Below are 22,513 nucleotides of genomic sequence, written 5' to 3' on the forward strand. Positions count from 1 at the left end.
CATCAAAATCTAAGAGGAATCTGGAAACATTTGTTCGAGTAGGCGCGAAATTCATCGAACAAGAAATTTTTCAAATATTTTCCAAATGAATGAAAGCTTTTTGTGGTAGATCATGAGAAAACGATTGTTTAACCTTCCTGTCTTTATACCGAAAATAGTAATAAAAAAATCAAAAACGAAACTCACTAAATTTTCTGAGAGACGGCTAAACCTAAACACAAATGAAAATTCTTATGGCCTAATAAGTTGCTATTGAATTATTTTTCCGATCCGTCTTCCGGTTGCGGAACTAGAGAATGAAATGTGTTGAAAATTCAAACCAATACTTGGAGTGACGATGCAAGAAAACGGAAAAATTGTTCTTAATTTAGCTTCTGGCTGCATAGAAATTGAAAAGCTAATGTTAGTTTTCTCCCAAATGAATGTTCTAATCTATGGTTATTTTTTTCTTCAAAGTATCTTCTTGTTTTATTTATGAAAAAATAAGTTTCTGAAAATATACACATGCGACTTCACTTTCATGATTATGTATTAGAACATCTTTGATTTGACAGGTGACTTACCACTTTATTTTCCATAACCTTCACAGTAATTAGTATTTATGAAACGTAGTTATAAAAAATATAAATTAGTTAAAACTATTAAACTATTCACGACTGTTCAACATTTTAATGATAAATGACATGTTCAACTACAATCCGAGTTCGAAACTTCGCCAAAACAATACATTTATCGTTATCGTCATCATAAATCAACATTGTTTGTTTGCTTCTTCCTTTTTTTGCATATCAGTAAATCGCCATCGTCACAACATCAATTATCAAAGGAGGCCAAATTTGCAATAAGAAACGCATTTGTTTCACAACGCAGCAAAAATGTTGCAGAACTTGTCGTACGATGTCACTTGAACCATGCAACACAAATGAATTGCGAACTACGTCGCACTCAGTCATTCATCCGAAGGCTCGAATGAAACCTTCATTGTGTTCATCCGTCATTCGTTGCTTCGGGAAAAAAACCGAAGACAAAACCACGCGCGAACAGGTGTTCATTCAAACTGGGTGTTGGGTCCACCCCAAATTCATTCATGTTCCAATGTTGCACAAAACAAACCCATCTCGGAGGGTTCACTTCCTCACTCTCTTTCTCTCTGTGTGTGTCTCCATGGAACAGGCGGTTCATGTTTTGCGCTCTAAACGATCGTGCGCACGTTTTCATGTTGTTGGCCAGCACTGGTCGGTAGCCCGAAGGGGTGGAATGGTGCGGTCGAGCGGTTGTTGGTTCTTTTCGTTTGGTATCTTCTTCCCGTTCTCCAGCAGCAGGTTAGGCAGCAGCGTACAACAGCAGCGTTCGCGTCGGTTTAGTCCGCTATTGACGTTCGCCGCAAGTGCACGTGATATTCGCTGTGTTGCCGCGTTCTGACGTTTTACCATTCGTTCCGCGATCGCTTCGTTCGGTTTTTCAAATCAGCCGGCACGGTCATCGCCGCGTGTGCATTGGACCGTTGCAGCACAGTTTCATAATATTAGAACCACGGTGGGTTCTAGTGGAGCGCTTGTTGATGGCAACGAAGCTGACGGATGTGGGTGGTAAAAGGTGTCCATTGAAACGAAATTTTTGAAAAGAATCGCGTTAGTTGTTTCGGTTACCGAACCTTCTGTGCGGATGCTTAAAACAAGTAGTGAGTGATAACGAAACAAACGGAACGATTGTTGTCTGGCCCGGTAAGGAATGACAGCTCGCGCAGAAAAGTCATAGCCGTATGTGACCACCAAAATGTGTGACTTGCTCGACTAGTGGAACTACACTTATCAGCACTGAAAACTGTAAACAATTGTAATTTTCACCTGCATAAAGTAGAACAGAAGAAGAAAAAGCGAAGAGCAAACGGAACAAACACGAGAAACATGAAGCGAGAATTGTCAAACAGAACGCCACACCACACGTGAATGTTTACCCGGCCATTATACCATACTATCCGGGCTCTCCCACAACCGGAAGTGGCCTAGTGGAGCATGAAGTGCTCGTATCTTGTCGGTGCGGTGATTGTCGGTTTACCTAGCAAAAATAACAAAGTGGCTCGTGTTCCCGATATAATCCGCCGGAGTTAGCCTCAGGCGTAAATGTGTTAAATCATCAATTTTTGGCGGTTTATTACACTGATTATTCACGGTCGAAACAAAGGTGATCGAAAGGGTGTAACAATTCAAGCAGTTTTTTTTCTGCTTCGCGCACACACCATTCGGCTCGCGGTGTACCGTGGTTTCGTTTGGCAGCAAAGTGGAATCGAAATCAAAACAACAAACGTTTGCGCCTGCCGTGTTTCGTCAAGTTTCTATGGTTACTTTCTTCAAACAAAACTTGGCCATTGACAGTGTTGGGTTATCGATTATTTCAGTTTTAACAAAACTGAAAGGATAAGTGCTGGTCTACTTGAATGGTGGAAAATATTTTCACCGTTTTAATAGCCTACCTAACTTCAAAGTTTAGTGATAACAGAAAACGAGAAAACTCACTGATAGTTCTTCATTCCGAGCGGTGTTGTGTACGTACGGTATTGATAGTGTTGTTCTCTTCCCTCCCCCGAAGAAAACCTGGCAAAATGACTCGAATATGCACCATCACGGCAGTGCTGCTAATGCTAGTGTCATCATTTACAACTGCCTCCCATTCATCATCGGCATACCTTGATAAGTCGGCCTACAAAAACGTCATCGTTGAGATACGGGATAACGTACCGGTGGAAAGTTGCCAATCGATCTTGCATAATCTAGAGGTAAGTGTTTCTGGTTCTACTATCCCGGTTCCCTGCATAACCCAGGAGTGCTTGCCGCAATCGATGAAAAGTTTTCCTTCTGACGAGATGGAGAGAAAAAAGTGTAAACACTCATTTATCACAGCGTCAAGTTCTAGAGCTCATTTTTCAAATCGTTTATAAAAATGGGTTCAGCCAGATGCTGCGCCCGAAACAATGACCAACCAGCGAACGGGGAAGGATGTTTTATGGGCTTACCGATTCCGCTCTCCCCTCTGGGAAGTTCAATTTCAAACATAGCATCTCAATACACATGCTGATGGATTGGCACAGGTGAGCGGAACTGGGTTGTCACACTGGGGCGAATGTTGGTTCGGTTTTATTCATTTTTTTTTTGCTGAGTGGTTGTTTTTTATGCGGAGTAAACTTTTTTTCACAAAACAGTTATGATTCCCCCGCCCGTGAGGTTAGGAGCCTTTTGGGTATAATACTATAACATAGGTGATTGAGAGATTACCTTATTCAAATAGTGAAACTAAATAGCTAAGAATCTTGAGATTTTACCAAGAGAAAAAAAAATATTTTAGTTGATTCTATGAATTTGTAAGATTCGATGTCGGATTAATGGATAAAAATTATACTTCATTACTACTGCCACTGCTTTCGATAGTACGATTGGAATTTTGGCCAAATTCGAAGATCAAATATAATGGTGATAAGTGATGTAACCGACAAACCGCACTTTTCTTTGCCTTTCTGGACCTTTCTGGAACAAAAGGTTCACTGAGCATTTCATACGAAAACGAAGGTCTGTTTTGTCTTGTATTTTTTGATTTGGCTCAAATTTTGCATATGCATTCTTTATGATCACAAAAAAACAATTTGCATTAGAAGTTGGTCATTTTTACTCTAGTCTTAAGGGAGGGGTAAAGGATAAACAATTTCGGAAAATCGTTTTTTTTTACATTTTCTTGTAGTTTAACATGGACTTGGCGCGATACGAGTCCATGTCGAGTGTATGATGGTTTAATGTGTGCCTAAATTCTCCAGTCGACCAGTTTTTGGGAAAAAAATATTAAACGCGTTTTTCTGGAAACAATTTTTCGAAGTCCGTGAACACGATCCTGCCAAATCTACTGAACCGATTCTTTTCAAACTTGGAACATGCTTTCTTGGTATGAAATGCCTCCCCCTACGTTTTTGAAATCTATCCATTTTCATATTATGGTAGTTTTTCAACTCAAAATTGGCGGAAAAATTTGCATAAAATCGCGTTTTTTGCTTTAATATGCCACGAACTGTTAAAAAAATCAAAATAATAACTTGAGAACGACGGAGGGGGAGGAACAGGAACATTTTTGATTTCAGATAATTCTACGCTAAGTTATTATATTCATTGCGCAACGTGATTCTAAAAAGAGGTTTTGGGGAATATCTTTTACTGCCTTATTTTTCAATATTAATATACGAAAATTTTACTAAATATTTTGTAAATGATGCTTTATAATGCAAAAAAAAAGTTTGAATAAATTTGCTTAAGCTGTTTCTCTGTGAAAAATTAAAAAAAGTGTTTTTTTAATCAAATTATCCCTTACTCCCCTTAATTTTGAGAAGGGACAAAATCCCTTGTAAATTTTCAATAATATATTTTTCAGAAACGGTGGGTCCGATCGATTTGATGTCTTCTGCAATGTTCTAGGTAATTATAAGGACTATGCAAAAAGATTTAGTAAATTAATTTTTTTTAAAGGACACATAAAATTCAAATATCTGTGAATCAGATTTTTGATTTTTTTTATATATTGTAGCTGAAGTCCAAACTAAAATACTGTCAAATTTCTGCAATGGAGAAATAATATTTTCAAAAATATGTAAAATTTTGAAAATCATAAAATTGTTTTTAATTATTTTTCAACAAAATTTTATGAAAGAACGCTAAATTTCCAATTAAAACAATATGAATAAAAAATTTTTCTATATGCTACCGCTCTTAAAATACAGCGATTTGAAAAAAAAAACGGGAAATATATTTTTTGTAGCGATTTTTGGATGGTGGTTTGAGTTTATTTAAAAAAAAATGCAAAGAAAATAACAAGTATTTATTTCATAAAACTGAGAAACATATTCTCTCAAATTTTTCGAACACTGGGAAACATATTTTCTGATTCCTTTTCCATATATTTTATACATTCTGAAAACCATAATATAGAATTAATACAAGCATTTGCTTTACAATTTGTTTACTGTTTCAAAAAAAATTGCTTATATGTTAACAACCCGCTTGAATGGATTCCATAAACCAACTATACCAGAAACTTTAAGGAGTATGGTTTGGATGATACATGCACACCAAAAAAAATTAATTTTACTGGTAAATTAAACGCTCATACGATGTAATTCATAAAGACCTAATTTGTCAAATAACGGAAAATTTCATTTGTAATGACTTAATATTAGATTAGCTTGAATTTTTCTGGTTAGCGGGTGAGTCTGTATGAGTTTAAGTGCACGTTTTACCAGCCAAGCAGATGTATGCTGCTATGACTCAGTCGATTAACAGACGTATTTTGTGATCGAATGATTCTCGGTTCAAGTCGCGGGGCAGTCGCAATCAGTATTCATTTTTTTCAACGAATTCCTTGTCGTGGAATTTTAGACACAATGTTAAATGTTCTTCCACGTAGTTATGCGTGAACTGCGACGCTCCATTTATGCAATAAGATGTAAAATCACAGGTTTTTTTTTCAAAATGTGTGGAATAGATTGTTAGGCAGGTCTAATGGTAGTTTTACAAGCGGGAAGATTCGAAGATCAACCAAAATCGTTACAAAAAATCCCGATTTGTTTTCAAACCGCTGTAACTCGAGAACCGTAGCTTATAGCAAAATTTGGATTAACATGTTTTTAATCGGAAATTTAAAATGAAGAAGATTTGTTGTTGAAAAATATAAAAAAATGTTTGTCATGATTTTCAACCATTTACATTATTTTGAAAATATGTAACTTTTTCAAATATTTTTTCTCCATTCTACAAATTTGACAGCATTTTACTTTAAACTTCAGCTACTACCAGAGTAACTATATTCACAGATTTTTCTGTAAAACCACAGATTTTTTGCCTAGTTTGCCCCACAGATTCTGTGTCACAAAACACAAATTTTATCAAAATTCACAGATTTCTACAAATTTTTATGAATATTTCATAAAATGACAGATTTTCAAAATGTTTTCCACAGATTTTCACAGATTATGATCGAAAATATGAACCCAAATGGTACACAGATTTTTCAAGTTGAAACACAGATTTTAAAATGGCAACTCGGGCTACTACATATAAAAAAAAATCCCTTATCGGAGATATTTGAATTCCAAGTGTTCTTTTTAAAATAAAAATTATTGATTTTTCAACAATGCTACTTTTGTTTACATAGTCCTTATAATTATCTAAGACAATGCAGAAGACACCAAAATCGATCGGACCCACCGTTTCTGAAACATATATTTTTGAAAATTTTCTAGGAATTTTTGCTTTATCTCTTCTCAAAAGTAAGGCTAGAGTAAAAATGACAAACTTATGATGCAAACTGTCTCTTTTGATCATAAAGAGTGCATATGCAAAATTTGAGCCCAATCGAAACATACAAAAACAAAATTTCGAGAAAAATCTTTCATTTGCGGTGGAATTGTTCCACTGCGTTTATTCATACACTCTTTCTTGTAATGTTTCAAGCTCATAAACTCATTGTTTCAAACGAAAATGTGTGTTTTTTTTCTTGTCTACCGCTACAAATTGCTTGACGAACCAGAAATTTTTTAGCGAACTAATCGACAAAAATATATATAGCGGGTCCTCGAGCCATGGCCAAATGAAAATTTTATCCTAAAACCTGTCTGACAAAGCTTCCGAGCATGCGTTTAAGCCATTCGGTTCCGTTTTAATTTTCATATTGGCTATTTGTTTGTAAGATAAGAACGACACGATTTTGCTTAGACAATCTATCCAGACGATGATTTAGTTAGAATAGTACTTCATGTCAGTGTTGCCATTTAAGAGCCCTGAATTTGCTTCAACTGTCCTCAACAGATTTCAAAGCAACTGCCAACTTTACGTCCTATCACAACGTTTACTGGGATCCTTGCGAACAATAGTTTACCGTTTGCGGAAACGTTTGAGAACATGGTATAAATTTTATTCAAATTCTTGGATTTCGTATTTTTTTACCTGGCCACGATATTATTATTATATGGTTTATTTTACCCCGGTTTTAACTACTTAGTCGTTCACCGGGGAGGCCACGATAAATTTTCAACGTGGATGTCCATAATTGATTTCCGTCCATCGGTTGTAATCTGTCGCAACATTTTATAAGCTTAACGAATCGTAGCGAAACGTTTACTACTGAACGAGCGTATTGTCGATTGTTCCAGAAGCAGGTGCGTACCAAGAAAAATGTTTCGGTGGGAGTTTCAGAAAATGACGATTATTTTAACATTACTTTGTTCTTCCAAAATTGATCTAGACTGTTTTTTGAAGTTTTTTAACCATTTTTATTCAAATAGTTAACGAAATTGATAAAGACTTCAAAAAAGTATTATATTCTTGATTTTTACAAAATCAGTCGAATTTTACAATGAAAATACTGAAAAACTTCATATAGAGAAATAGACTTAAAAATTAAAAATCAAAAATTAACATTTTTTTTTTTATAAAAAAAATTGCTCACTTCATTTTTCCAAAATTTAATCTAGACCATCTTTTGAAAAGGACTAAACATTTTGAACAATTTTTTGTAATTAATTAGGGTAGAAAAATGACAAATCCTACAAAAAATTGTTTTACTGATGATGTTTTCAAAATCAGTATTATTCTCGAACTTTCACTTACGTTTTACACTGAAAAAAATCGATCTTAAAAATTTGGAATCTAACTACATAAAAAATGGTGGTCGTTATTTGAATGATTTTTTCCCTACATAGATAATTATGTTCACTGTCAAACTTCCATATATTGTAAGATGGGCGTTCTGAAGGGAAAAAGTATTTCTAACAAAAACTTTTCTTATTCAGCACTTATACAAATATTGAGCAACTAGCAACAGGGTATACGGTAAAATTTTCTCGAAAATTGAGATTTGCTGGAATCTTGGATGATTATGACTTTCAGTTTAGTTTATTTTTTAATAAAAAGATAAAAAAAAACTCATTTTGGTCAAGAAATAGTTTTTTTTTGTTTGTAATATTGTTTTCCTTGGATGTGCAATGTATGATCGGTTGGTAGGGAACTTAATTATCTGTCTTGGGACAAAATTTTATCAAAATCAAGAAAAGTTTTGTTTTGTAAACTGAATTACAAGTTTAAAAGTCAATTTTTTTCAGTGTTGGACTCGATAAGGATTTTTTCAGTATTCGTACTAAAAATTTTGAATGATTTTTTGAAAACCACTAGGATAACACTTTTTTTGCAGGATTTATCATTTTCGACAAAAGCTCTTTGATAAAAAATTGGTTCAACATGTTTAGCCCTTTTGAAAAGACAGTCTTGATCCAGACTTAGGAAAAAACAAAGTATGCAAAGTGACTTGTTGACACGAAGTCTACATGTCCAGAAAGTTTTATTTATATTAGAAAGAGTGCTGCCAGAATTTGTTCGACTTGGCGCGAGATTCGTCATATTTCTAGAGAAGAGTGTTCATAACGTTATTATTTTTTCAAGTTTCGGGAGGGGTTTGAATCCCCAAAAACCACCCTTGTATACATACCTGTCCGGAAGTGATGAAGGCAGTGCTCATTTCACCACAACCACAAATCGCCTGTCAGATCAGGAACTGTTTTTCAAATTTCGATAGGAGAAACACCGAGTTTATGTTTTTCATTGATTCCACTCTCTCGGTACCAGTGTTTTGCCCTTGAAAGTCAATAAAACGGTTTTGTAAAGTTTGGTTTGCACGCTTGCTGCCCGGAAAAGAAAATGAGTGCAAAATAGTTTCCCGCGAATCGCCCCGAAAGTGAATTTTTGTTTCGTGCGGTTCAAACTGATGAAACACAGTGCACCTAGTCATTTAGGTTTTGGTATCTTGTGGGTACCGGTTTGTGCTAAAGTGCACATGTCATGTTTTGACAGTTTTACGTTTCGCATTCAGTTCATCAGTGCATTAGCAGATTATGTTGGACTGCTGATGCCACCTCGCGGATCAACATAATCCGCTAGGCAGACGTAAAGTCATTGCTATTTAGAACACACTTTTTTGCACCGAAGTGCACCTGACGTCTCAGACGAAAACGAATTTACTACTTTATGGTTACTTCACGTCTGCTTAGCGGATTATGTTGATCCGCGAGGTGGCTGATGAGCTGAATGCGAAACGTAAAACTACAGTGCACCTGTTTTGAAACGTGCACGAATCGAGCAAAACACTCCACACAGTGTTTTCAATGAAAAATGACATTAGACTCGGCACCCAAAAATACTTGCACCGAAAGCTGACGGAAGTCGACCGATTTTATCGAATACACCTTCTATTATAACGTTAGGAAATAACTTCATTCATTGCTTCTCCAATAACACGCACTCACGATAATAAATGAATACCTGTGCCTGTTCCCAAAAGGACGAATACAGCCAATAACGAAATTTTGCTCTAAACAATACAGTATCCTGTTTTCTGCACCGGCAACAATCGTGTACAATTTGTTATGATTGCCACTCTTGCTCCAGCACAAATCAGCTTAAAGCCCACAAGCTAATATACTCTATAGCCTACACTCTTCATCTGCTCGCAAAAATCCTACGACATCGCGCTTCACCAAAAAGTTGATTGATTTCGCTGTTTCGGATATAATTGATTTACACGCACTCCTAAATGCCAGCAGAGCCCCCAAAAAGCCATTAATGGTTCGCCATGAACGGTCGTGCTTTGCAACATCACATCGTCGTTGTTGTGTTCGCTGTGGATCAGTGAAACGCGTGGTATATATTTTCTCTCTCTCTCTCTTTCTATATCTCACTCACTTGTTCTTCATGTTGGTACATACGTGTGTAGGCGGGTAACTGATGAGCTGATGTCGAAGATGAGCTTTGGCCCCTTGAGCTTTCACTTTTTTTTTCGTTTGCGACCAATTCCGATTCCATTAACCGCTCCGGATGGAACTCCCCGGGTCCGACCTTCCTCAGCTAGAGCAAGAGTTATACTGTACGAAGTGCTTTTTAGTTTTGGGATAACCCATTTTCCCGGCTTACCTCGCCGCGGTCAGAGGCCGACCGAGGATGATGGGTGATGCTTTTAGTACAACGGTCTCACGATCACGCATCATCTAGTACGGTTTTTTTTTTTGATAGTCGTCCGCACTTATCGATCTCAAATTGGCTACCGAGACCGGGCTGTTACGTTTCTGATGAAGCCTTCCAAATGCGTGTTCAAGAAATGTGGTAGGTTTATGTGAACGATGGTTCATGATTTGATTGATTGTGGGAACACCATAGAGCGGCCGGAGAGGAATCGTAGATGGTTATTTCGGATGTGCGCATTTTGTGGCGAGCCACCGCGTGCATTCGAACCCTAAATACATACACCGGAGCACCCCATGCGATGTAACGAACGGCAGATCCGAATGACGCATTCGAACTTGGTTTCTGGGTTAATAATTGGTGAGCAATGATGAGCCAAATGTTGGCACCGCTTCGTTCGGTACCTACTTGTTTGCCAAAGAAACCCTCCGTAGGAATGCTATTTTATTGGTGTTTCACAAGAGATTCAAATACTAAATTGAGAGCGATTAGTTCAACTCAAAACCTGCATGTCCGGGCGACCCCCAATGGCACATATCGGTAACCGCAGAGGTGCTGCATAAACTGCACGAAATAAATTCTGGTCCCTTCGTTAGTACATTTCAGGTTGTTGTTTTTTTTTCTTCAGCCAAATGTCAAATCACAACACTCATACGGTTCCCGGGTAGCTTTAGTTTTTGTCCAACAGTCCACATCCGTCCGCTACAGTTCCAAGTTTATTCACGCTAGCATAACCCGGACCCCTCTTCTTCGGACTGGCGGTGGCGGCAGCGACGTCGGCGGCATCAGCAGCGTCAGTAGTGAATAGCGAAAGCAACAGACCATAACACGGTGGATATTGTTCTTTGGTCCACGCATAGAGAACACACCAGCGAATGATATATGCTCTTCTGCTGGCCCTTCACAATATTTTAAGCTCTCAGTGTTTTTTTCGAAACCATCCAGCCAAACCGAGTTTGAATCTGATACGGTTGAACTGTCATGTGAGCACACTGCACATACCCACACAACTCCGGCAGAAACGCAAAACAGTGCGCGCTCGGTTTCATCGCTCGTGGCCGACAAGTTCTAATGGTCAACTGGGCCCACGGGAGATACTAACGGCCGCCAGTCTAGCGTTAGCTCGTCGGATTTTGGCCAGCAGCGGGGGGTTGGTTCGTATTCACCGTATGAAACCGGAGCTTACGCTTGTGGAGCAATTTGTAGTGAATTGCGTAGGATGTTCCTCGAGAAAAACCAGTGCCAACTTCTACTGGATGGCACAACCGACCTTAGACAGGATAAATCAAACCCACCTCTGCAGAGATGCTAATGTTCGTTCCGTGTTAGAAAAAAATGTGTCATAAATTTTCGACGATTAATTGGCAAGAAAACACCATTTCATTGGGCGGTTGGGAATTTCCTCGGATGTTTATCATTTGTATCGGTGGTTATTATTCAAGTTGCTCCTTGATTGGGCACCGTTTATCAAGGGTCATACAGAATGATACAGTTAATAGTGGTTTCTTTACGTTTCATCTTCGACTCATCAGTGCGATAGCAGTTCGTTTTGAGCAACTAACGAAACTCAACAGTTTCAACCAGTGCAGTAAAACTTCATTCAATTCAATTGAAACTGAACGTGGAACACATTGACGATCTCTCTAATACAGTAAACTTCACTCTCTGACACACACAATGTTTGCTGACGGCCCGAACGGGCAGCATTCAGTTCATCACTCGTTTCTCTTCAATCGAGGCTGTTTAACCACCGTCAAATGATCTCTTGAAGTAACAAAATATCTCTTTCAATAGTGTGAGAGCGGCCTTCAAATGAGGTTCATGTAAACATTCGTATTGGTTCAAGATAATAGATGAAAGACAAACCAGATAGCTGAAATATCAATCACAGAATACACATAAATTAATTGTTTCCTCCTTCAGTTTACATTTTTAATACTTTCTCCATTTATAATTCTATTCGTTCGAATTTGCTTACTACCAAGAGCGAAGGCAATGAAGGAGCTAGACTACTTGGCACTCGAAACTGAGCAAGCAAAACTTCAAATGACTAGGTACATCTATTCAACTGACGATGAATCCTGGGAGCTTCATTTGAAAATGGCAGCAAAAGTCAAATGCATTAGTAGGGATATGCTGACGGTCAGCGGCCATAAATTTCATTTTCATCTTATATTATTCGATTGAAAATGAAATTTTATCGCACTGGTTTCAACAGAAACCGCTTAGCAGGCGTAAAGTATAAGTCTACTATATATTTATCCATATTTTTTTGCTTTTTGGCCAATATGGGACATTCTTTTACACATTTTTAAATTTCATCGATTTATTTTTGTAGTTTCATCTCATAAATTAAGTTGACAAATTCGTAAATTTTTTTTTCGTTATTATGTTTTTTAAAGTTTTGATGAAATCCAATAAAATGTAAAAGCACCTGGTCTTTGAAATTTATTATTTATGCACAGTTCGTGTTGCACGCTCGGAGATATTAAATCTCTTTCGATCTAATCAAGTCTACAATTTGCGGAAGTATGCTGTTTTTAGTTGGAAACCCAGTTTATACAACTGTATTTTTACCTTTCTCATATAGAAAGGCTATACAAACACTGTGAGAACTGAATTTTGAACCGAGGCCCGGAGGGCCGAATGTCATATGTTATTCGAATCAGCTCGACGAACTGAGCAAATATCTTTGTGTATGTGTGTATATGACAAATAATGTCACTTGATCGCTATTGAATTTTATCCCGAACCAACGTTCGGTTCCGGAATTACAGGGTGATATGACCCAAAAAAATTTAAAAAATTATCGCTCACTTTTTTCATATATGGCGTGACCAATTCTCACAAACTTAGATTCAAACAAAAGGTCCAATGATCCCATAGTTTGCTATTGAATTTTATCTTTATTCGACTTCCGGTGCCGGATTGCGCATTCAATTCACTCGGAAATTTCTTAACCGATTTTCAGATTCAAATGAAAAGTCTTAAAATTCCCGAAAAGTTGATCCAGATCTCACTTTTGCTTCCGGTATTACAGCGCAATAAGAGAAAATTTTTAATTTTATAAGGATTTTTTCGAAAGTGATTTCGAAACGAGGTGTAAATTTTTATAAAATTTATTGGTAAATTCATCTAGTTGGCAGACCTTGTTAGTTGGTGAATATATAAATCTACTTTGGGACTACTAGTCCCCGGTTTCCGTTTCCGAACGAACCGATAATAGTTCAGAAAAGCTTCAGAAACAGAACTCACTTCGATTTCTCAGCAACGGTTAAACCGATTTTCACGAATAATGATTCAAATTAAAGCTCTCAGTGTCATAAAAGATACTGTGCAATTTCATCCAGATCCGACTTCCGGTTCCGAAATTATAGGCAACTTTCAAACTGTCATACAAATTGATGCTAAATCGGAACGCACCAGTACGTGTTGGTACGAAAGAAGAAAACGCCACCGCCCAGCACACTGCGTGCTTTGTTCAGTTTTGTATAGCGTGCAGAGTTGAACGAATAGAAGAAATTTTATTAACATATCGATTTCGCATCTGATTTCGCGAAAAATATCCGATTTGGCAAGCACTTTTTAGTTGCGAATAAAAATCTCAAGTTTTATTTTCAAATGTTCTTTCTGTTAGCCCGATGCTGTGCAAAGAAAAGCAACTGAAAAAACGCATTCTTCCAATCCTCAATACATAACAGTTCGGCTGAAAAGTTCGTATCGTTTAATAGAAACACACATGTTTTTTGCCAAAATTCGTTTTTATTATTCAACATAATTGCCATCAGAGGCGATACAGCGATTATAGCGATCTTTCAACTTTTCGATACCATTTTTGTAGTACGAGTTGTCCTTTGCCTCAAAATAGGCCTTAGTTTCAGCGATTACCTCTTCATTGCATTGCTTCTTGAGGTCTGAGAACAGGAAAAAGTTACTGGGGGTCAAATCTGGAGAATACGGTGGATGAGGGAGCAATTCGAAGCCCAATTCGTTCAATTTCAGCATGGTTTTCATCGACTTGTGACACGGTGTATTGTCTTGATGAAACAAAACTTTTTTCTTCTTCAAATGAGGCCGTTTTTTTTAAATTTCGTCCTTCAAACGCTCTAATAACGCTATATAATAGTCACTGTTGATGGTTTTTCCCTTTTCAAGGTAGTCGATGAAAATTATACCATGCGAATCCCAAAATACAGACGCCATAACCTTACCGGCCGATTGTTGAGTCTTTCCACGCTTTGGGTTCGGTTCATCGCGTGCAGTACACTCAGCTGACTGTCGAATGGACTCCGGAGTGAAGTGATGGAGCCATGTTTCGTCCATTGTTATATATCGACGAAAAAAATCGGTTTTATTTCGATATAACAGCTCCAAACACTGCTCAGAATCATCAATTCGTTGTTGTTTTTGATCGATTGTGAGCTCACGCGGCACCCATTTTGCACAAAGCTTTCTCATATCCAAATATTCGTGAATAATATGTCCAACACGTTCCTTTGATATCTTTAGGGTGTCAGCTATCTCGATCAACTTCACTTTACGGTCATTGAAAATCATTTTGTGGATTTTTTTCACGTTTTCATCGGTAACACCCTCTTTTGGACGTCCACTGCGTTCAACGTCTTCGGTGCTCATATGACCAGTACGAAATTTTGCAAACCACTTACGAATTGTTGCTTCGCCCGGTGCAGAGTCTGGATAACACTCATCAAGCCATTTTTTGGTATCGGCGGCACTTTTTTTCATCAAAAAGTATTGTTTCATCAACACACGAAATTCCTTTTTTTTTCATTTTATTCACTATAACAAAAGTAGCTTCACTTAAAATGCAATATCTCACAAAGTAATAATTAGACAGCTGTCAAATTTATACACGTATCTTTTGATGGTTGGTACTAACTGAAAATGGTATGGATTTAATTCTAGTGGCGCCCTCTCATAGAAACGATACGAACTTTTCAGCCGATCTGTTACAATGGACTTAGGAACTGTTGGCTTGATTTGGCAAGCTGCCACTACAGTCGAGTGTTTATTGAATTTATTGAAAAAAGGTTTCCAGCGACCCAGATTGATTCGATCATGACGGTTAGGAGTGAGCAGAAATACTCTGGGAACGACCCTCAGGATGCTTCAGAAAGACAAAGAAATGGTGAAATATAATGGCCGCGGAAGATGACGAACAAAAAGAGAAATGTTCCAGCCAGATTTTTAGTAGGGATAAATATAATAAGATTGTATATAAGAAAAATGTGAAATATCTCTAAGGAACGATCTCACCAGTATCCTGCTTCTTCTATTCGCATAGCTGTAAACAACGCGAGATGACACACCTCTACTGAAAAAAATAAAATGAACACTCGCGGATGGGTTTGCTGCAGATCAATTTTAGATGTTCAGCTTGAATCACAGGATTGACATGTAAATTTTCACACATCCCATTCAAATCTGATAAAATAAATCTGATAACACCGACAAAGATATGCAGATGGCGCTTCGATCGGTTGACGTGAATTCGACGGTAAATTCGCATCGCTTGACATCGTTAAATGTTAGGTGGTAAATTCGTAGTTTCCGTCGCTTGCACATTTTGTAGTTTCACGAATCAGCAATATTCAATAAATGACACTTTGCACTAATCAACTGACACTTGCCACAGCTGCACTATCACTCGAGATAACTGTTTTGATCAATTACTTTATTATAAGTTGTTTGATACACATTGAAATTAGACTTTTTTTGTGGGCAACACTTAGACAACGCATCGCTCTCCCAGTGATGCCAACTCTCAGCCCATTTGAAATGTTCTCTTTGAATTCTCGATAAATATTAAAAAAGGTCCAAAGGTATCTCTGAGTTCACTTCATTTTTCAATTATTAAGACATATTCTAATAGTCTTGATGGTTTTAGTTTTTATTCCACACGCTAGAAATAAAGTCTGAGTACTATATTACTCATTTCGAATGATATATGAGAACGTAAAAAACTTAGTAACTAAGCAGCTACTCTTTTTCAGGGCTGTTCCACTGAGTAGGATCTCACTCATTTTTGAGTAATTTTTTCTAAGAGGGTGTGTTTCTTTTTGTTTACTTCCTTTTTCAATTATTACGGCATATTCCTGTATTTTCCAAAAAATTCTTCAGTGCAGCTCGAAAGTTGCTGGTCTTAGTTTTTATTTTATGTAAATCATTAGAGAGATGGATTATCGTGGATCTTTCGTGCAACAAACAAGGTAAACCGAAATACGATTACATTATTGATTGTTTATTTACGTTACAATCTTAATTTTTTCTCTTCAAGATGGTGTCGTGACAAGGCGGCCGGCGTTGGGACCGTAATAATCGAAAGAGAAAGTGACAAAAAATAACTGTCATAGGACCTTTTCTAATGTTCGTCTTCAATTGATGGAACACTTCGCTCATTAGGCTCAATTTTCATTACGACCTAATTTCGAATGACTAGCATTTGTTTATATTAAAATCTTATGAATATTATATCTTTTCTTATGAATAAGATTGTTAATATGGATCTCTTCCTTGTTATGTTAATATAAATATTGTTTAATGATGAAACAGAAAAAACTCGGGCAGGTACAGCTCTGGTAGAAAAATATTTATGCAATATATTCGGTTCGGCTCATCAAATAGTCCAACTAACGGGCTTCACAGATTTATTCTTCCTCCTTTGTAATGTAAATGGGATTTGGAGCTGCTCGCCAAATCCGAACAAAAGGAAATCAAGCACACAGAAAAAAGCAATTAGCGCTCGTCCTCATAAAATCCGCCCATTAAAAAGCTGTGCGACCACCCTCCAGCATGCAACTATTCTAAATCTGACAAATTTGTCAAAAACAAACTCCCTAATATTACGGCTTTGGATTGGGACGTCCCGCTTGTTGGCGACGACGTCAAACCGGGCCTTTCAAAGTTTCCTACAGTTCGGAGTCGTCTTCGATCTTTCTCGTTGTTTTCTTCCTTTGCTTCACTCTGCTGTTTTTGATACCCATTTAATAGCTTTCCCATTCATTGCCGAGTGACTATCCTTGGCAAACTTGGCTGCCCTTTACAGCTTGTTATCTGCCATGTGCCATAGTGTGCTTATTTCCCAAGCAATTTTTTTGACTTTCATGTTTATCCTTTTCTATCTCTGGCCAACCGCCTCAAGACGCCTGCCATTAGCCGCGACATTTAAAAGTATAAGCTAATGCCACTGGAACGGGGCAAAACATAATTTAAAAGATGAAGCAACTATCCACTTCACTTGCGATTTTCTCTCCGGTTTATTTTTTTTTTTCGTTTCGAAGATGAACATAAGCGCACATACCAAACGAGAAGTAAAAAAAAACCATACAATCACGAATGCTGGGATGGGACAAATTGAGGCCGGAGAGTGACAAGCAGCCAGATGGAAAAAAGCGGCTTATAAAAAAGACTTTTGTCACGACTTTATTGCCTATTTGAATATGAAAGCTCATTTTCTGGCAAAACCGTTGATTCGGAAGGGTATAGAAAGCGAAGATTCTGCCTCAGGGATTTCGGAATCCGAAGGCGAATCGAATACTTATGTGCATTTATACATAGATATGAGATATATTTGCGATTGTTACAAATAAACAACTTTTGGTTTTCACCAGTACAGTTCTAACAAGCAGATACTGGGTGCTATTCCAGTTCCCAATTCGACGCCCTCTCTCTATGATTGATTGAATATGCAGAGCATCTTGCAAATTGACACGCTCGCTTCCTTGGTTCCGGGTGTTGGCAATACTATTCCCATCCAATCAATGTAATATATTGCTTTCAAAGTCAGTTTCAACATTATTCCATTTTTTGTGGTTTAAAATGACGGCGAGATGGACTCGAAATGTGGCATCAATTGGTACTCAAACCCTGATAATTGTTCTTTTAGTTTTATGGAATTCTAAATTTCACAATTCATTCATTCAAACCTGGTTGAAAGTTACTCGTAATCCTCTACCCAGCATCTGTAGAGCGTAACCATTCTTCTAACAGAATCGAGTTCGACACAGCACACATGTTTTCAGCAGTCAAATATTTAACATCGTGTTTGTTCCGGAACTGTTTAAATACCAAAGTATTAATTTTGTATCATTGCATTTCTGAGATTCTCAATTTATTCCATTGCTGTCCAACTGTTCTTGATCTCACGAGCACTCACAGTACTCTTTACCTGAACCTATTACCTTTTGTTATTATGGTCATATATGAGTCGATATATGGGTCGACTATCACATTAAATCAAGGTCAGATTCAAAGAAACTCTTTTCACCGAAGACCATTTTGCCGTAGACGCCATCCCGTCGTAAAGGCCATTTCGTCTTAGAGGCCATTTTTCCGTAGAGGGCATTTCACTGTAGAGGACATTTCGCCATAGAGGACATTTCGCCGTAGAGTCCATTTTGCCATAGAGGACATTTCACCGTAGAGGCCATTTCAACGTAGAAACCTTTTCGTCGTAGATAACATTTCGTCGTAGAGGCCATTTCACCGTAGAGGCCATTTCGCCATAGAGGACATTTCACCATAGAGTCCATTTTGTCATAGAGGACATTTCACCGTAGAGGCCATTTCAACGTAGAAACCATTTCGTCGTAGAGAACATTTGGACGTAGAGGCCATTTCACCGTAGAATTTTGTCGTAGAAACCATTTAGTTTTAGAGGCAATTTCGCCGTAGAAGCCATTCCACCGAAAGATGTTTCACCATAGAGGCCATTTCGCCGAAGACCATTTCGCCGTAGAGGCCATTTCGTCGTAGATGCCATTTCGCCGTAGAGGCCATTTCGCCATAGAGGACATTTCGCCATAGAGGACATTTCGCCGTAGAGCCCATTTTGTCGTAGAAACCATTTCGTTGTAGAGGCAATTTCGCCGTAGAGGTCATTTCGCCATAGAGGACATTCTACCATAGAGGACATTTCGCCGTAGAGGCCATTTCGTCGAAGAAAACCATTTCGTTGCAGAGAACATTTTGCCGTAGAGGCCATTTCACCGTGCAGGCCATTTCGTCGTAGAGGTCATTCCACCGAAAGCTGTTTCACCATAGAGGCCATTTCGCCGAAAACCATTTCGCCGTAGAGGCCATTTCATCGTAGATGCCATTTCGCCGTAGAGGCCATTTCGCCATAGAGGACATTTCGCCATAGAGGACATTTCGCCGTAGAGCCCATTTTGTCGTAGAAACCATTTCGTTGTAGAGGCAATTTCGCCGTAGAGGTCATTTCGCCATAGAGGACATTCTACCATAGAGGACATTTCGCCGTAGAGGCCATTTCGTCGAAGAAAACCATTTCGTTGCAGAGAACATTTTGCCGTAGAGGCCATTTCACCGTGCAGGCCATTTCGTCGTAGAGGTCATTCCACCGAAAGCTGTTTCACCATAGAGGCCATTTCGCCGAAAACCATTTCGTCGTAGAGGCCATTTCGTCGTAAGGGCCATTTCGTCGTAGAGGCCATTTCGCCGTAGAGGCCATTCCACCGAAAGCTGTTTCACCGCAAAAGTTTTTTCGTCGTAGAAGCCATTTCGCCGTAGTGACCATTTCGTCGTAGAGAACATTTCGCCGTAGTGGTCATTTCGTCGTAGAGACCATTTCACCGTAGAGGATATTTCGCCGTAGAGGCCATTTCACTGTAGAGACCATTTCGCAGTAGAGGCCATTCCGTTGAAAGCTGTTTCACCGTAGAGGCCATTTCGCCGTAAAGACACATTTTCCGTAGAGGCCATTTTGACGTAGAGGTTGTTTCATCGTAGAGGCCATTTCGCCGTAAAGACACATTTCGTCAAAAAGACCATTCCGCCGTGAAGACCAATTCGCTCGTAGAGACCTTTTTCCCGTAGAGGCCATTTCACCGTAGAGGTTGTTTCGCCGTATATTGGTTTGTTTTATTCTGAAAACAGAGCCATTCATTCAAATACTATAAGTTTTTGCACGTGTGTGTAATTCCTTCCAAATCAGCTCTGTACAGGTAGAAGAGTTTCATATATGCTTTTTGAACTGAAATTCATATTCTCACTCATTTTGTAACTTGTTAAACTTATCAGGAATAGTTCTTCTAAAACATTACATTTTGATAGATAATGTTTCGAACTGTTTGTATTCGACCAGAAAAATTGCTGAACCACTAGGAGCATAGGTTAGGTTTATATGAGCATTTTGTATAGTAAAACTACTCCATTTAAAAAAATGCATTAACATATTCAACCATTTTAGCGTCAGAAAGTACTGCCAATCAACTTGAACGACTTTTCGTTTCTTATCTATTCACATCCTCTCATTCAGCTACTAACACAGAAAGCAAATGCGTTCTTTTAAACGACTCTCATGTCCAATAACATGGCATGGTGAGGTAAGAGATTGCAACTTCCTTGGCACGAAGATATTCAGTCATCGGAAAATAATATGAACTACTGTGCATTCAATTCATGCTTATCCCATAGTTAAAGTGTATGTAAATTGGACAGTGCTGAAACCATTAGTTGTATTGAAATACAATTTGTTCAATCAATGGTTTGTAAAAAAAAAGATCTATGATATAAACCAAAAATAAACATGGAAAGATAAATGAAGTGCATTTCCGACACAACTGGTGTTGAATGAATGTATCGCAAAAAGATTTCGCTTCTATAAGCATAGTCACAAAAAGAACTTCTCATTTAATCAATGTCACTATCACTTCTCTGTGGCGTATTTTGTTTACGACTTTCGCGCTTCGTCACTGTCACTGTTGGCAAGCACGGCAAGACTTGAAGTCTATATCTGGTGATACAGTGAATTAATAGTGGCAGTGGAACTAAGTGAAAAATATTTCTATTTGGGAATGCTTCAGTATCAAGCATTTGACTGAAATAACAAACAGCTAAAGAAAGTATCGATTTCTGTTACAGAAACTGGTTCAGCTGAAGAAATAAACCAATTCATTTAAAGCTTTTCTACGTTGGAGTTCTGGCGTTTTTTTGCGAGCCAAAGTTACAAAACTGCAAATGGAAAGTTGCCCATTTGCATAACAAGACTAAATTCAGTCGGTCAACGAAACATCCCAAATTAGGAGCAACACGTTTATCCCGATCGAATAATTTGAAGTTGAAGCTTGTTTCAACTAACCAGGCTGGTCGTGATCGACGAGAAGATTCATAACACAATCGACGTAATCGACAAAGTTTCACTTCAGTTATAATCCTCTTACCAAAGATAATCATCGAACGAAACTGCAAGTTGAATCAAGCCATAGTTTGTAGAAAAACGCCACTCGCCACAAAAGAAAGCGGGCGATTTTTTTATCTTCCTATAATTGTAATCGTGGACCTTGAACAGGTTTCAAACGATCCATAGTTCATGCAGACGAATTTTCTTCGCTATCAAATTTTTCCACCACAATGCAATTATGGCAATTCCGTACCAATCGCCAGAAAGCGATAGCTGATGGAAAATATAACCTCGAGTCAATCAACGGGCCAGGAAGGGAAAAGAAAAAAATGTTGAATTTCATCTCCAATCACGGAGCGGTTAACATATCGCGTTTTTTTTTTTGCTGCTGCTGACATAGTGCATTTCCTACGATGTTGATGAAGCAAGTCAAACTAACTCACGGAAAGTTAAATTATTTCCCTTGCTGGAATTAGTTTTTTTTCTATTCCCGGCTTTGGACAGCATACGATTAGTTCGCCATGTATTGGAAGCTAATTGAAACTTGTTTTCATATACACACACACAAGAAAAGACCACCTCCACACTCTCCTGCCGCAGATTGATTCGAAGTTGGTTCCCAGCAACGACGACGACGATGCGAAATCACGGTTGACCCAATCACATACTGGGGATGCTGGGCTGATAACGATGGACTGACCCAAGCTGGACCACAAAAACATCACCGGTAGAAATCAACTGCATCGGACAAGCCGGGGCCTGCCGGCTCCGACGGCAAATAATCCGATAATTGCATTTTCTTCCAGTGATTCCTCTCTCACTGTGGCACTGCGAGAGCATTGGCTGCAGTAGGGCTGGGGCTGATCATCGGATGGTTCACGGATATAGTTTCATCACATCTCGTGATCAGTTTTCTTTCTTGTTCCTATCGATACAATTACTATCCCCCTTCCACTCTAGTATTGGAAAACCACCGGTGTCATGCACCATCGTTACTATGCTAAAGGTGAAATTGGCAAGTCAACCAGTCGATGCGCATCATCGATTTCAGAGCAAGGAATTCGAGGAAGGTGACTCAAACTGCATAATGCATTAGATAATCATGTGATTTGTGTAATTCTTTTCTTTTTTTGCTTTTCTACGGTTACATAGTGAAAGTGTGCATACGGGAAACGGATGACTTGCACTTACTTGTCATATTGATTATATTTCTATAAAGTCTCTAACTTACATCATCATACTTTTTGTAGCTAAACTTGCTTTGTGTTGTCTTCTACCTTTGTTCACGCCTGAGTCGGCAGTAATTCAAACT

General features: G+C 38.2%; 1 protein-coding gene across 1 annotated transcript in view; it reads left to right on the plus strand.

Moving 5' to 3' along the window:
• Window positions 1–1,378: 1,378 nt before the first annotated feature.
• Window positions 1,379–22,513, plus strand: part of LOC131440163 (calcium-activated chloride channel regulator 1-like) — a 112,050-nt gene continuing 90,915 nt past the window's right edge. The window contains exon 1 of the mRNA XM_058611210.1: window positions 1,379–2,776. Coding sequence (XP_058467193.1) covers window positions 2,438–2,776 — 339 coding nt within the window. The 5' untranslated portion in view covers window positions 1,379–2,437. The remainder of the gene's footprint in view (window positions 2,777–22,513) is intronic.

This window comes from Malaya genurostris, chromosome 1 (assembly GCF_030247185.1).
Source record: "Malaya genurostris strain Urasoe2022 chromosome 1, Malgen_1.1, whole genome shotgun sequence".
NCBI lineage: Eukaryota > Metazoa > Arthropoda > Insecta > Diptera > Culicidae > Malaya > Malaya genurostris.